General features: G+C 40.8%; 1 protein-coding gene across 1 annotated transcript in view; it reads right to left on the reverse strand.

Annotated features, from left to right (window-relative positions):
• Positions 1-17,782, reverse strand: part of DEPDC4 (DEP domain containing 4) — a 362,627-nt gene that overhangs the window by 106,962 nt on the left and 237,883 nt on the right. Inside the window, exons 5-7 of the mRNA XM_044087899.1 lie at positions 16,826-17,049; positions 5,224-5,366; positions 4,725-4,850 (exon numbers count right to left, since the gene is read on the reverse strand). Coding sequence (XP_043943834.1) covers positions 4,725-4,850; positions 5,224-5,366; positions 16,826-17,049 — 493 coding nt within the window. The remainder of the gene's footprint in view (positions 1-4,724; positions 4,851-5,223; positions 5,367-16,825; positions 17,050-17,782) is intronic.

Consider the following 17,782-nt stretch of genomic DNA (forward strand, 5'->3'; position numbering starts at 1 on the left):
TACTAATACAATTCTACAAAATCCAAACTTGATACGTGTTACAACAGAATAGCAAAATTTGCCACCAAGGCCAAATAATTCTCATCCCACCATTGTAACTCACTGAAACAATTAGGGTGGCTGGAACTCCCCCATCTCTCATTCACCCAAGTAACTACAGCGCACAAAACAATCTAAAGACCCACAGACTGTCCTGATCTCTCAACTCTACTTGCCAAATACCAACCCAGCAGGCAACTAAGATCTGAAAAGCATCTACTTCTAAAAGTAGAAAAGCCCACCTTACCTGCTGGTCAACTCCTCTACTCCTTAACCATCGCCAGATTATGGAACTCACGTCTACCTTCTATAAGAAACACATGCAGCACCACCACCTTCAAACAAATACTGAAAAATCATCTTAACTCTTCCTGGCTATGTACCTACTTTATAACTTAACCTCCTTATTCTCCTTATATGATAACTAAAATCCTGTGCCTTTTGCTGCTAGTGAGTGATGATACTTTCTCCATATTTATTTTATTTATGTATTTATTTATTCACTTGTTGATATTGATACAATAATACTGATCAATATATCTCTGCTTATCTCTCTCTGATTCATCTGGCAACCAACTAAAATCATGCTTTAAATGTATATTTTCTGTATATATTACTGTAATCAAACCAACTAGATTCCTGCTTTTATGTATATATTCTGTATATATTATTGTAATTATTATGTGTAACACTGTTTCTACTTCTGTACCAATTAATGTTTATATTTTTTCCTGTATCTATGTTCTTGTTGGAGTTTTTCTCCCTAGGCTTCCACTGAAAATGGGCTCTTTTAGGCTCAGTGGACTTTCCTGGTAAACAAATGCAATAAAATAAATGTTTGTGTCTTTCGGCTTTTCCCGGTTAGGGGTCGTCACAGCGGAACTCCGGTCCGCTAATGATTGGCAGTAGATTTTTACATACTGGCTTGCCGGGTCTAATGCACAACCTTCAATGATAGAACGCCCATTCACGCATGTCGCTACACAGAAGACGCTCTGAGAATCGAACGGGCAACGTCTGTGAGGCAACAACACTAAATAAAATACTGTTGAAATCTGGAAGGTTTTATACATGTCTTTTTTTCCCTCCTAGTTTCCAAACTTCCACAGTAATACCATCTATTCCTGGGGACTTTCCTGGAGATAGGTTATACATCATCATTTTCATCTCCTCTTGACCTTTTAGTAATAGAGTCTCATGTACCTCTAACCTTGACATATTTATTTTTTCCATAGACATTTCCATTTCTACCTTTTATTGATTTCCACATTTCTTCTGCTTTATACAGATTTTCATAAAATTTCTGAAATACTTCTACTACACCTACAGGATCTCTGGTTATCTTCCTTTCATAAGCTTGGCGACAACCCTTTCTATTTTCTTCTGCCTGAGCCATTGTGCTACAAGTTTTTGTGCTCTAGAGTGAGTATGAAAAACAGTTGTTTAACAGCAGACTTTCTAAACTCATGCATACTATCAAGGTAATCCCTTATTTTCGGTTTAGAATTCTGCAATTGTTCCTCCTCTTGTTCTGTAAGGTTACCCCCATTTTGCAATACTTTAACCTTTGTCAGTCCCTCTAAATAATTATTTTTTCTTCTTAACCACGTCTTATTTTCACCCTATTTTAACTACCACTTTAATGTTAGGTTCATAGGATGAAACTAGGCTTTTGGCCCGGAGACCTTTATAAGCCTAGCCAAGAATTTCACCCATGCCCCCACAAAGTCAGCACCTGTTTTCCCTGTCCAGCAGGGACACAGGTGGGATCCCAGGGGTATATTTTCTGTTTCCCACCCAGTCGTCCAGGTTCCTTTTAAAGACGACTAGTGAGGTACCCTGCTTGACATGGAGAGGAAGCTGCTTGACATGGAGAGGAAGTCTATTCCACAGATGGGGGAGTCGCTGGAACACAAATCTATCCTGCCAACAAGTTCTATTAATGTAATTTTATCCCACTCCCTAGCTATTCTACCTTCCCTAATAATTCCCGAATTTCCACTAACCATTCCTTAAATTCCTCTTTAACAGATAAGGCAACATTACATAAAGTATCCAGTTCCTGCCTTCTCTTAAATCTCATTCCTCCTACAAAGTATTTTTCTGCACTAACTAATCATACAATTTTTCATTTTTTTCTATGCAATTTACCTTTTCTAAAGATCCAACTTTCTGTCCTTTTATCGTGATTAAAACTTTCATTAGTTCAGGTATAATTGATTTATATTTTGATTTCAGTTTAATAGTAATAGCTTTTTTGGCATCCACCAGAATTAAACTTAATACCTTACTGTGTCTTGGTAAGTCAGATCCTGTATCCCAGCTCAAAAAAAAAAAAAAAATTTCCTTTGTTACACTCCTGTGCTCACCCAGTATTTCTGATGGTTTATTCTGTAAGGCTGGCAAATAATGCACTGATGCCAGTTTTGGTAAAGCCAAGTTCAGCAATACCTGTTGAGATGTACAGTGAGCTGCCTGTGCCAAATGCATGGCCTCCAGCAATACACAGGTGTCAACTGATGTTGTATGGTGCTGACATTAGTTTGAAAAGGCAGAGCAAGCTGAAGTCAGTAGATGGTCTTGAACAAATGATCCGAAATATTGAAGCAAGAATGGGAATGGTGCTGGAGGGATGGATACAAATTATTTAGGCTTGGAGGCATAAACACTGTATTCCTCAGCCTGGAAAAGAGAAAGGCAAACCGTAATACGTCTGGCAAAGGAGCAGGGCTGGGCACCAGTAGATGCACAGGTGATATGGTGCTTTGCGCCAACGGCAGAAGTGATTAACTTACTGAAGTCAAACAAAAGTAGGGATGCGCAAAACTCTACCTGCACCCTTTAGCTGTGAGGAATGAAGACCTGTGAAGCTAGAGTCTCCTTCCTAATCTCCCAGGCAGTATTTGCTTGCTCCTTACAGCCCAATTTAGGGATGTAGGCTTTAGGGCAATTCTATTCCCAAATGCAAATGTGGCTCTGTTTGCAAGGCAAGAGCTTCACAAGCAAGGTAATCTCCATAACCTCCTTAGAGGTTGAGACTATGGCAGTGTCATGGGCCTTTATGCCACAGCCTTGCTTAATGCTGGAAGATATGTCAAAGTGTGAGCCAAGGTACGAACTTGTGCCAGATGCTTAGGTTGAGGGGATGATTTTTTTTTTTTTGTATTCTAAAATCTCATCTATCCTGACCACTGCTTTTAATTAATTTACTGGTCTTAACTAGGATGCAAGCATGATTTCAAGGTGCACTCACTGGACTGAATGGAGAATTCATTTTATGTCCCTTTAGCATCAGGTGCAGTGACAGTTTTTCCTGCTATTGTTTGCGTATTACCCAGTGAAACTCAGAACACTTGTCAGTCTGAAGACTTGTACTCTTGACAAGATACTGGACTAATGTTTATATTTAAATGCTATGTTTTTTAACTGTATAATGCAAGTAATACTTAACGTGGAGCTTTTCTCCCCGGGCCTCCGCTGAAAACGGACCTGTGTCCAGTCCGACACTCCCGGTCAACAAATGTAAATAAATAAATAAAATAATGAAGACATCAAGAATGACCTTTGGTCATCACTCTATGCCTACCACATGGGCAAGACTTCAACAGGGGTTTCAGAGTGGTGCTAACTGTAAATACAAACTGCATGAATGTAATCCAAAAAGATAAATGGGGGAAGAAAAAACTGGCAAAAATTGTAACATGGACAAGAAAAGAGGAACATAAACTTTACCTGGGAAATGAGTTAAACCTGGGAACAAAAACACTGAAAACCAAAAATAAAAATAAAATAGGTTTTCAAATAAAATAACAAATAGCCTGAAGGAACTCTTCCTATGTTGACAGAACTGAGGTTGAGGCAATGAAGAATTGAAGACTGGGTAGATGAGCAGCAGGACAGCAGCCCGAGCAGAGACCGATTACTCTGAAGACTTCTAGGTGTCAAACAGTCCAAATGCCTACAGCATACAGTCCTATCAGTTAAAAACAGACCGCTTCTTACCAAACATTGTTTCATTATTAGTACGCAAAAGTACATATAAATAGAAACAGCTCTATTTTAAGTACTTACACAAACAGAACCAAATGTAAACATTCATTATTAGCTACTCTTCGTTTTAAAGATTCGGATCTTATGCCTTTACACCTTTGATGATCCTCTGGATTAAGTCAAGTAAATACTTTTCAAGAAGAAATATGTGAATTTCAAAAGTATCAGACTCATTTTACAGCAAGGATGGTCCTATACAACAACCATGACAGGAAGTTTCTCCATACTTTCTAAAGGGGTTCCTTAATCACTTCCTCTCCAATACCTCCATTCTCAAAGTGAAACTGCAGCATATTTGGAGAATTTTTCCACTTTCTTCTATCACCAGTACACTTGTTTTCCTTCTACCTCAAAAAGATCAGTTCTCTCCCCCCTGGTTAAAATCAAACAGGTAACCCAAAACAATAACCAAGCATAAAAAAATATATATCAAAATTCCTCATAAGCTACATTTTAAATGATTCTAAAAGACTCCACAGAATAATTAAATTGTAAAGAGGTAACTGCAATACTAACAGCACTGCAACTTGTTAAAATCAAACACTAGATTTAGTCACACAGATCACTTCAACCTAGCTAGCATGTTCACATTTATGATCGGTATTCACTCAAAATCTCTGCATATATTTAATTACCTTGAAGAGTTCAGTGTGTTGATCCATAAGAAACATGACAAGACACTCAGTCTGAGGCTTTGATAGGGATTTGTTCTGCACTACTGCCTTCAAAAATGCCCTGCAGACCACTGACCTGTTATCAGACTAAAAAAAGAAAACCAGAGGTTTCACAACTTTTAATTGCCTGGTCTTTTTTTTTTTTTTTTTTACCATTAACAGTTTTACTTTACACAGTATGTTCAAGACAGTGCAAACCGAAACACATGTATGAAACAAGCCAATGATGCAAGTGGAAGAGGTTATATTAAGGAGTTGTGACCAGACATTAATTCATCTGCAGCATGAATACTGGATACCAGAGGTACATGTCCATTATTTTAAATACAAATCCAGTTCTCACCATTAACATTAGTACACTGATGCAGAGCTGTAGAAAACAGGGAAATTGCTCTGCTACATTAAAAAGTTGTTAGTTATTATTGCACTCCAGCTGCAGAGCCATTCGAGTCAGATGTACCTGTTTTTGTAATCTGTAGCCTTCAGGTTGAGCCACAACTTCCATGAAGGAAAGCAGTCTTCGCAGTTCTTCTCTTTGATTTGGCTGCAGCAATCGAACACAAAGCTGAGCAGCTTCAAGTGCCTGGGAAGTTTTCCCACTCTCTGACCAAAAAAAAAAAAAAATTGTTAAGTAGGTGAAGTATGACAGCTTTTATTTTTAACAGCAGTGAAACCCCCTCTCGTCACCCACTTCTAATGCATCTTTCCCTCTCCTACTTTCCTCCAAAAAGGGAAGTCTCTCTCCCAAAATCCCCAGCGAAGGCCCAGCACAGTAAAATGTCTACAAAAGAACAATGTTAGCAATGGGTTACATGACTGATCTAAAAAACCTGATATCTTCCATATGGTCAAGAATATAGTGATACTAATACTTTCTCTGTATTATGTAGTGATACTACAGTTGTGTTACCAATTTACCACAGCTGCAGATGGAGTGTAAATACTACAGAGTCAAAATTTCTGAGATCTCTGCTGCAGCTGAACATGTATGTCTAACCAGAGATTCAGAGCTCTTCCCTACACCCCATGTATATCTCCAATGTTTCAATATAAAGGAGGACACATAGTAGGCCAAATGTCTTCACTTAGTGCAAGCCAAACAAGTCTTTATTAATTAACATATACCTTGATAGATTATATGTTTTTGAGGCACATAATGCCATAATGGCAGTCCTCTCCGCTTATGAATATTGTATTATGCAGGGCCTCCCAAGTAAGCTCTTCGGAAGAAGACGCAAGGACTTCCGCTGAAGCCACAAAAAGAATAGAAGGGGAACATGGAACAACTGGTGCACTACCCCAGTCCTGACGGACAACAAGGGGGAAGAAGGTTGGGAAAATGGACTGCAGTAGTAACTACAACTGAACATCTCCAATTATAATAAGTTGATAACACAACTGTACTATGTTCTTCATATTAAGTCAATCCTGCATTAATAACCTCAGTGATTATTTCCACAACTTTCCCTTTCAGTCCTTTATGTTTAGCATCCCAGTGGATAAAGGAAACAAGACCTTCAAGTCTGTGGCTGCAAATCCTGTTCTAGCTCTAGATGTAATGTCCAGTCTGTAATTGAGAAGGTATTAAAGCAGGTTCAAATGGTTGCTTTCACAATGTAGTGACAGCAGTTGACATCTCTTTCAGGAAGGCTACCACTGTAGGTGGACCTCTGGTGAAAATGTGACCTTCTGTCTCCTGGTAATTGCTTGCCATGGAATTTGTGTCAGAAAGGACACTGGTAGATGGAAGGCCTGGCTAAGGGCAACTTCCTAACCCTTTTTACATAAATAATGGGTTAGTACACAAGGTAACCCTGTCTGTGTTAAACCAAAAAAGTTTCTTTGAACTTAAGGGCAATTCTGACACCACTCTGACTGAGGTTATTGCCACCAAAAACACTTTTTTTATCCTGGAAAATAAACTTTATATATGCTGTATTTTTGTTCAAAGGGAAGAAGGTGTTAGTTTTTCTAGCATAAATTCCGGTCCCAGTGTGGTATGATCACCTTCTTAGGGGGATCTCAGATGTAGTACTAACTTTAAAAACTGAGGCACAATCCCACTGGAAGCAAAGAGATTTCTATGGCCGATAAGCAGACCTTACTGGAAGCCCATGCTAAAGCCTGTCTGAAAACAGTCCTGTTAAGTATTCTAAGACCTCTGGTACCTCTACTTCAGTAGGCATGAGACCCTCCTTTGGCATCAGGAGAATCTCTTCCACTTTGCCAGGCATGACTTCCTTCTCCTCGTCTCCATCACTATATAGCAAATGTCCTGAGACAACTGGTGCCTAAAGAACAGTAATGAAACCTTCCAGGCTGCCAGATTAGTGTTCTTTTATTGCCATGCATATTAAATAGTCCTCAAACTTAGGAAGTATTTTATCCAGGAGAGCATTAAGTAGCTTAATCTATGGGAAACCTCCCTCATCCTACTAAGTGCATCTCCAAAATAAAAAAAAAACTCTGATGGCAAAGTAGAGCACAAGATGCCTTCCATGTCAGAGTCAGACTTTTGCAGATGGGATCTGCCCTATATATTCCAGTTCACCTGTCTCTGAGTCATGGGAAATCATGTTCCACCAAATCATAGATTACAGTCTTCCTGCAGAGGGGGTCCACCCTTCTCTATTTTGAAGGTCCACAGACACCTCATAAATGTGACAGTCTGGCATCAGTCTTCAGAAAGGACATGAAAGACAAAGTAATCTGGACTAGAGAGTTAGTAGAAGCCTTGAAAGTGGTATGGAAGAGGCACTGCCCAACCTAGTCTGATGCTAGCAGTCAGGAACTGGTTTGTACCTTGTGATTTTGAGAAAAGCCTGCAAGGAAACCTCTGCTCGCAGGCAGGAAAACAAATCCTTGATGCAGACCAGGAACCTCCTTGCACACTAGGATTTTGGGGATATCACCTTTCCTTCTTAAATCACAAGACAAGATTCTAAAGCTGAAAGGCCTTCTATCTCAGGAGGCATGCTGGGTGCATCAATTTGAGAAACTCAAAAAAACAAAAAAAAAACAAACAAAAAAAAAAATGGTATGGGTGCCTATGTAGCAGTCACATCAGAGGCCTCATCAGAAACAAACTATGTGAGCAGGGGCTGCAAGAGAGTCTCTCCATGCATGGAGCTGTCAGACTCAGGAAAACTAGAGCCATCCAGGATGGCCTTAGTCTCCCGACACTTCTCTCTCCTATCAACATTTTTTTGTTTGGCAGAAAAGTCCCAGAGGCTTTGGCAGACATCATAGTGACTTGGAACCAGACACATTCCCCTTTTATGAATGTGAACTCTTCAAGAGACCAACACTTATGACAGATTGTGGTTGGAGTGAAAGAAACATGGTATACACAACAGTCCCAGTTGTGCACTCATATACTGGCTGCTACACAACAAACACCTATTACAAAAATCCTTGTGTAGGACTTATTTTCCCTGCACACACCAAAGGTATTAACTTTCATGAAATACTCTTCAGAAGTAGAGTTAGACATGAGACAAACAATTTAGCAGAATATAAGGGGAAACATTCTACTTTACATGGTCTCAGTCCAATGGAAGTAAGGTGACACAGATTTAGTGCTTCAAAACTTTGGCTATGCACACTGCATGGCATTAAAGATGTCACAGTGGCATCATCTGATAAGTCTTTTACATCACTGATGTACTTAGTCTTTGGCGTGAGGGCATCAGAGAAAGCCCATGGGGAGGCTAAAAAAAAAAAAAAAAAAGTTATGTCCTTACCATAATGTTCCATCTGTGTTGTCAATCTTCACTCATTATTGATGAATGGGATTTGGTACTGACCCTTTGGAACCAACTCGAAGTTATACAGCTTGCACCAGCCAAAAACCTCTCCAGCTAAGACTCTACGCATAACACCCCTCTCTATATTACCCCTCTCTATATTACCTCAGATCAAGTTTGCAGGCAAAGTATAGAAGGATAACAGAAGCCCTTTCTAAGGTGAAACCTAAAACCTTCCAGAACAAGTGTCGAAATCTCCAGAAGTCCTTATGAGGGGTCAGGAGGGAGGGATGCCTAGAATTAAGGAATGATCGACAACACAGATAGAATGTTACAGTAAGGGCATAACTTCTTTATCTGATGTTGTCAATCTTCATTCATTCTTGACAAATGGGGCAGAGTCCCCCCCCCCAGCTACTTTAGGGTACTGGTTGGCCCTAAGGAAGGATATTTCTGACCACCACAGAGCCAAAAGATGCTCTTCTCCTGGACACCATATCCAATTTGTAATGAGTGATAAAGTGGCCAACATTGCAGCTGCACATAGTTTACCGTGGAAGCCTTGGAGTGGAAAACAGCTGAAGTGGATACAGATCTGGCACTTTAACAGGCACAGGCAACTTGAAGTTTTTATGACTGTAAATGAAGGAAACAAAATCCCCAAGCCATTTTGATAAGGTAGCTTTCGACACCAGTTTACTCAAAGTTGAACCTGAACTGAATATAAGTAATTGATCTGATTTTCTAGATTGTTTGAGTCTGTCCAGACAGAAACTTAACTGTCTGTGAACATCTAGCAAATGTAAGCAATATTCAACTTTATTTGAAACATTTGGAAAGGGGAGAGGCAACCCCATAGATATTAGATTCAGAGAGCACTTTAGGTAGAAAGGAAGGACTGGTTCTTAATGACACCTTATCCTTATGAAAAATCATATAATTGTGTTTCACACAAAGCTAATAATTCAGAAACTCTCCTGGCAGAAGCGATGGCCACCATAAAAAGAGTTTTCCATGACAGGAACTTGAGATCTTAAGTAGGTGCTGGCTCAAAGGGCTGAAGGACTAAAGATTATCGTGCTAGGGTCAAATCCCATGGAGCTATAGGATCCTTGATTGGGGGCTTTAGACGTAAAGCACCTTTAAGAAAGGTTTTGCATAAATGATGGAAAATCAAGGTATGGTCATGAAACCCATTGTGGAAATTGCTGCTAATTAGACTTTGATGGCAGAAGCCAAAACTCCCAGTTGAAAAAGTGAAGCCAGAAATTCCAAGACCTTGTCAACCAGGGCTGAAAAGGGATCTAAATTATTCATATGGGGCCAGATTGAGAATCTCTTACATTTGCTAAGATAGAGTTTCCTGGTGAAAGGTTTATGAGAAGACAGAAGGACTTTCTACTGGGGAAGGTAATTTGCTCTGCCTGGCAATTAATGGAATTGGAAATACCAAGCTGTCAGCTTGAGACTGTGAAGGCTGTGATGCACCATTCCCTGTGGGTGAGACAGCAGGTCTAGAGCTGAGTCCAGAATCCAAGGACGGTGAATCAGATGAGGCCAAAGGAAGGGGAACCAGACAAGACAGGGCCAATAGGGTGCAACGAGGATCACTTTGTTTCTCAACTTTTGGGCTTTCTTAAAGAATAGGGGAATGAGAGGGATTGGGGGGAAGGCATAAAGTAGATTTGGGGGTCAATCGAAAAGTAGTGCATCTCTCAGAAACTCCTTCTGTGGGGGAATTAGGGCAAACTATAGCTGCTGCATTTGTTGTTTATTGGAAAGGCAAAAAGATCCCAGCAATGCTGGCCCCAGAGACGAAAAATTTTCATCATTATCTTGGGATTGAGAGACCACTCGTGAGGCAGAAGAATGCATCTGCTGAGTTTGTCTGCTATTACACTGGAGCTTCCAGGGATATGCATTGCTATTAGAAAGCGTCTGGAAGCGATAACTCATTGCCATATACGGAGAGCTTCCTGACCCAGGGGATAGGATCTGGTTCCACCTTGCTTGCTGATGTACCAGACCACTGACATGTTGTCTGACTGGAATGCAACTGTTCCCGAAGGAAGGACGGACTGAAAGGCTTGCAATGCTAGAAGCACCACCCTCAATTCTAGGACACTGACGTGAAAACTGGCCTCTTGCTGGGACCAAGTGCCTTAAATTGTTCTTCCCAGACAATGCCCCTTCACCCGATCTGGGAAGTGTCTGTGGTCAATATGGCGATGGAGGAGAGGAAGTGAAGGTGCAACCCCATAGATTTTCCTTCGACTTCATCCACCAGGAAAGATCCTTCATGTAGCGATTTATCAAAATCGAGTAAGACACTGGCTGTGTCAGTATTGACCATTGTGCCGCTAAGAGCCATTAAAACTGCCTCATGTGATACCTTGCTAGGAGCACTAAAGTTATGGTTGTTGGGATAGTTCCCAGATCTTGTAGGATGAGAACACCAGGAACCTTGTTTTTGGAAATGATTAGTTGCACTTGTAACCTTATATTTTGTAGTCTGTGTAGATGGAGAGAAAGAAACTGTACTGAGGTGTGCTCCTATAAATTCTAGGTCTTGTACTGGAGTCAGCTGGGATTTCTCTCTGTTGATCATAATGCCCAAAGATTGGAAAAGTTTTAATATGAAGTCTGTAGCTTGAAGCAGTAGACGCCTGCGGTGAGGAGTCAGTCATCTAGGTATGGAAACACTCGGAATCCGCATAGCCTCAAGTGATCTGTTACCGCTGCCATGCATTTCGTGAATACCCTGGGGCTGTGGCGAGACTGCCTCCCAGCCAGAAGCACAGGAAGCTTCTGGAGCGTTTGTCCTTCTTTATGTGGTAATTTGCATCCTGAAGGTCTATAGAGCACATCCAATCATTTTCTAGAAAGGGAAGGTGTGACGCCCGTGCCTTGGCCCAGCAATCAAGGAGCCTCAATCCTCACCACTAACACCAGTGAGGGGTGTTTCATATAGGTGGAAAGGATAACAAATACACACAGTAAAGTGCAATTTCCCTTAAGAGCACACAGAGATCACAGTCTGTCTGGGGCTGGTCATTCCCTTGCTCTCCAGGTCCCCAATAAGACTCCCCACTGGCACAGCTATAGGGTCCAGATCTCAGCCTAGTGGGCAAGTAAAACCTCCAGCACCCTCTCTGTCCAACCAGTGCTTCATGTCCCTGCCCAAGTAGCTGACACACACACACACACACACACACACACACACACACACACACACACACTTTGAGAAGAGTTTATACAACCACACAGACACTCCTTGGGAAGGCTGGCACAGGCTCACCACCTGAGCCTTTTTTTCCCCAGACTATACGGTAGAAATCTCGGCCACCACCCAGCTAATATTTTTCAGCTACCCAAAGGCCCTTAAAAGGGTGTCCAATTATTACTGTGCAATATTATTATCCAATTGGTAGTATCGCCCATGGCTAAAGCTATCGGAGTTGGCTTTGTACAATTTTACCAAAGGCATACAAGTACTAAGAGCTTAAATTATCCCTACAAAAATATTTAATAACAAATAGTCAAAACACAAGACTACTTTTTACTACACAGTGCTAGTCAAGAGTTCAGAGATCACAGAGAAATACTTAAAATAATTCAGCAGTACAGTTCTGACATCACAGAAAAACAGTCTAATCTTTCTAGTTTCTAGCTATTTCTAAGAGACAACACAAATCTAAGATAACTTGCATATAAGAGGCAAGACAGTGCTGATGAGTTGGATGGTCAAGACAAAAATGCTTAATGCTCTCTGATTCTCCTTAAAATCACATTCCTGCTTCACATTACATTATTCTTCACACTTCCCTGGGTTCCCAGGCTAACAGAAACTACATTTACATTCACCACCTCTGGGCAGAAACCAGAGCAATAAAGGACATTTATGCATGCAAATTCTGGCCATTAAGTCTGGCCTTAAAACAATAGGGAGGATGCCTCACTCTAGACTTAATAACTCTGCGTTTTAACATCAAAGGGTTACAGCATGCTTTACTTGGGGTCAGTAGAGTGTACGGTTACATTTTTTTCGGTTCCACATGTAACACTATTTTTACCATTTAAGACAACAAGCCTGTGGTTTACATTAATATTTACAGATACAGAATTATCCCCAAAATTCTATCTGGCTAGGCTGGCAGCCTTCCTCTATTTTCACCCAGTCTTCACAGAAGGATAGACTGAACCATGATCATCCAGAATTTTGTTTATTGAATGAACTCATTCAGAAGGCTGAGATCTAAAATTAATCTGTAGTCCCGTCTTTTTGGCACTATAAAGAATCTTGAGTAAAATTCAAATCCTCTTTGGTCTGGTGGGACTTCTTGGATGACTTTTTTCTAGCAGCTTTTGAACCTCTATGGCTGCCTGATCCCTCTGATCGGGTAGAACATTGGGGAAGCTTTTTTGAGACTTTGGAAATAGAGAAAAAGGAATCTGGTGACCTCTGGTGATAATACTCTGCACCCAAGTATATGACGTTATTAATAGCCAGGCTGTCGGATGCAGTGAAAATCTTCCCCTGACTGCTTCCAGAGGTAAGAAATCGGGCCCCCATTCAGGAGTGCTGGTAGGGCTGCCCAGAGGAGGAGTCTCTGCAGCCCTGATACCATGGGCCTCCTCTGCCACGGGGAGGGTGTCTTCCATTAGAAATCTTTCTTCTGTCCAACAGGGTGTATTCGCCACGTGTCCTGAAAAGGCCCTTGGGACCTTTTGAACTACATTTTTCCACTCTTCTAATTTCTAGAGTAGAGTTGTTTAGTAGAGAACTGAATGCCCACAGCAAAAAGGGTCTTTCCATCTTTTTCACACCTGGCTAGTGTGTCACTGACTTTGGGGCCAAACAAAGAAGATCCATCAATAACAGCACTGACGAAGGAAGACTTGAAATGTTCCACAAAGTTACACAAGTGCATCCAGGTGTGGCGCCTTATGGCAATGCCTGAACACACTCATCTAGTTGTCCCTTTGGCTGCATGAGTGATGAGCTGCATGGATGAGACTGATGTAGACTCCAGGGTGGCAAGCCGAGAGGCAACATTATTCCCCACCTTGTCAGACCAGCCCTGGCAAGGGTATCAGACAGCTCATTTTTCAGATCCCTTTGGAGTCTAGTAAAGTGTGCCATGAAATTCAAGGACCCAAGAGCAAAGGTCGATGATGCAAAGACCCTCGTCCCAAACTTGTCCATCATCCGAGACTCTCAGGATGGTGGACAGAGGAACTCTGCTTGGCAAGTTCTTTTTGGTGGCTGCCACCACCACCATGGCATATACTGCTAAGCCCTTTCCCCAGTGTGGCTGGTCTTCTGGAGCTGATAAAATTTTGTCTGGCCTCCAGGGAATCAGCTCTATGGAAGCAGGAGCTTTCAATGCCCACTGTGAGATAAGCTTGATAAGATTCTCAGTGGATGGGGTCACCCAGGAAGTAGTTGGGCAAGCACCGAAATCCTGCAAGAACACAGATTCCTCTGAGGATGGGTTTGTAGACTTCCAATCATCCCTCTGGTTTTAAGATTTCCAGGATGTCTCCAAATGAGATCTTCAGGGGGTGACCGGGGCAACCTTCCCCTTCATCATAGTCTGTGTCTTCCATGACAGACTCTTCTGGAGAATTTTGATGCTTCCTCTTCAAAGGTGGATTTTAACAATCCCTTCAAAATCAACTTATTCCATTGCTCTACCAAAATTCTGGAACTAAAACCTTGGCAGATCTTACAGTTGGTCTCTAAACGGGGTACACCCAAGCAATATACACACAAAAGATGCCCGTCCAAATTGGGAATCTTTCTCTCAAAATTCTGGAACTAAAACCTTGGCAGATCTTACAATTAGTCTCTAAACAGGGTACACCCAAGCAATATACACACAAAAGATGCCCGTCCAAATTGGGCATCTTTCTTCCACAATCTTGGCACTGCTTAAAGCCTGATGTGCCTTTCTGCTTCTCCATCATTTTAGAGCACACACACACACACACACACACACACACACACACACACACACACACACACACACACACACACACACACACACACACACACACTAAAAATACAATAGAAATAGACTAGCATAAAATATAGAGAGCAAGTTTTAAGGAAGATGTACCAATATAATTAAAGCACTTACCTGGAGAGTATCGGCTGACACGTCTTGTTATCAGAGTGACTAAGAGACCTGAGGTAATGGAGAGAGGGGTGTTGTGGGTAGAGTGTAAGCTTGAGAGTTTTTTTGGCGGATGCAAGCTGTACAACGGCAGAGCCAGTTCTGAGGGATCGGAACCAAATACCATTCATCAAGAATGGAGACTGACATCATCAGATATCTTGTTATATAGATTCAGATCTTATGTCTTTTAATACATCCTTGATGATCCTCTGGGTTAACACAAGTAAATACATTTCAAGAGGAAATATGTGGAATGTGAGGAATGCAACCAGGAATACTACAATGAACAAATGAACATTCTGAGTTAACGAAAACAAAAACTACTATGAACATTTTGACTTAAATTCAAAAAAAAAAAGTCCAAATAATACAATCTAGTCTGGTAGTAGGAACCCCCCTGGGACAATGAAAGTAGCAAAAGCAATGTACACATTATTAGAGCTCCACAAATACAACAAATGGAGTTTATGCAGTAGAGAAGCAAGCTAGACAGTGTTCCTGGAAAAGTATGCTGAACCAGATTGTGACGAGTGATCAAAACTTGACTTTGGGAAGTTCAAAGTCATAAATGACTCACAGGACCAACAAAAAATAGCCAAAGGTACCAAAGCTAGTAAAGTACCCAGGAAGAAAAAAGTCCTTGCTTGTCATCTTCAGCAAGAAGACTTGAGTAGATGGAAAACACAAAATCATCTGGCAACAGCAGAGCAGTAATTCCTAGCATCAAGCAAAGCACAAAGATCAATTAACATCAAGATAAGACAATTTGAAAAACTAACAAGATCCCAACTCAGGAACAAAGGAATTCCTTCAAAAATTTGACTGCTAAGCACCACAGGTCAACCATAACAGCAGTCCGGGTAAACACCTTGGATGGTAGAGACGAAGGAGTCAACTGTAACAAAACAAGAGAGACAATAGCAATGCTCAGTCAGAAGGAAGATACCATTGCTAATATGGGCAACAGAAGGCACAATGAAACACTGGGACCATAGAGGATTTAAGTCAGTAAGCAAAAATGAATTCATTAGATAATTCAAAGGTAGACCATAGGTGTCCACAGAAAACAAATGGCAATGGAACCAGACAAAACTAATCAAAGAAAGGTCTGAATGAATGCAAATAGCTGAACAGATCAACAGCAAAACAGTGCTCAACACTACCAAGTAGGCAAGACTCAGCTAGGAGACTGAGCAACTGTCACTTTGTTGGCTATATGGTTGTAGAGAGTGGCTGAAATTTAAAGCATATTCTATAAAGAATATAATGTTGTGCATTTTGCTACTGCTATGCCCATTATAAGGTAGCCTTCATCCTGCTGAGGCATTACAGATTGACGTACTGCTGGGTGTGGACACATGAGCAACAGGTTTCAAAAAGACACTAAAGCCTTATTAACCAAACAAGTTTAGGTACAGTAATCTGCCTCTCATTAGGCAAGGGTGATCTGTTGAACTGGCAATCTTCTTTGTGTCACCACTGAGGGTGGTAGGGTACAGAATATAGTAATGTTCCACTACTTGTATGCATGGCACCCACAATGGTCTGCACTGTTTCATCAGTCAGCGCACATCTTCATTTCCTGGTTTTCAGTCTTGTTATGCTGGTCAATAAACAGGCTTTGTGCAGTCCTCACATATTTTTTAAATAACTTTTGGTTTGTTGGTCAGCACTTTGTGGCATGTATGCTGCCTCAGAAGGCCTGCTGGTCGTGTGAGTGTGAACTATGGTCAAAAGGGTTATTCAGCTGGCAGTATTTGAATAGCTACTCCACAGAAAGTACAAAAAAATAAAGACAGAAAGCAGAAATTGTGGAGAAACAGAACTAATGTGGTTAAGTTAGCATGAATTTTGTATAAATCTGGATAAGCCTTCAAACAGCATGCCTTGTTCTGTCAGTCTCCTTATTTTCAGCAAACTAAAAGTGCAGTATAAAGCAAACAAAACTTTGGCTACATGAAAAAAATAACCCATGAAGTGTTAATTCTTATTTAAATTGATAGATATCATTCCTTTCCATTCCCCTACAGACTTCTTTCTAACAGAAGAGTTCTGAAGGTTATGAATAAACTCAAAACTGGTGTAATACATAAAATGCAGTTACATGTTGCCATTCAGAAACTCAGTTGCATACCCAGCAGATGACAGATTCCTGAGTGAATATCAAAATACCGACTGCTTAATAAAGGATCTTTGTCTTGACTGTAGTATTTTGCTACAGTGTCAAACAGCAGTCTTTTATATGCATCCACACCACCTTCTTTCCCAAGTTGTGAAAACTGTTCATTAATTCCTACTATCAGCTGATCTGGAAAGTACTCCAAACATTCAACAGCCAGTGAAAGCCATGTGTCAAGCCTAAAAGGAAAAGAAATGAGTGTTACTTTGTCAGCAGAAAATCACATTTTTTTTCAATAAGTCTCTTCAGAAGTATAACATTTCACCCCATCTACTTTGCTTACATATTCAGTGCACTCTAAGGCTAAGAATAAAAAATAAAATTGTAGCAGGTAACATAAGAGGGGTGGATAGGGAACTAGCTGAAGACTGAAAACAATGAAGCACAAAGGATCAAATAAAGAAAATGAGTACTACATAAAATAAATGGATGGGTTCATCCTCAAGACTAAACCTTTCAGCAACTATTTTCAATAGGTCGTATATTTGTGGTGCATGTGTCTAGTGCTGAGAAACATTGTGACATCATGCATCAACTACATAAAAGCACTTTGTCCATTACTCTACCAGATTACCCACAGTGTAACATCCCTGTAGATCCCTGTAGATCATGAAACAAAATAAATTTGGCATCCATACTGTGAATCGACAACATGCAAGTATATACTTGCCAAATTTACAAGAACCCCCAAAAGACAAACTGGATGGAGAGTTTTCCAACATACAGGGACATGGTCAGGGGATATGTGTAACCTATCAGAGAGTGTTCTATTGCAGTTCAAATGATACAGTAAAAACATATCCATTATGGCGATCAAAGCCTCCCTCCTGATGGATCTTAGGGTTCCACTGAACCCAGGCATAACCACTACGATGGAGAGAACCAGATAGCCACCCAGGTTTAAGAAAAGGG

Source organism: Protopterus annectens, chromosome 11.part0 (assembly GCF_019279795.1).
Source record: "Protopterus annectens isolate FY-2018-M chromosome 11.part0, PAN1.0, whole genome shotgun sequence".
Lineage (NCBI taxonomy): Eukaryota > Metazoa > Chordata > Ceratodontiformes > Protopteridae > Protopterus > Protopterus annectens.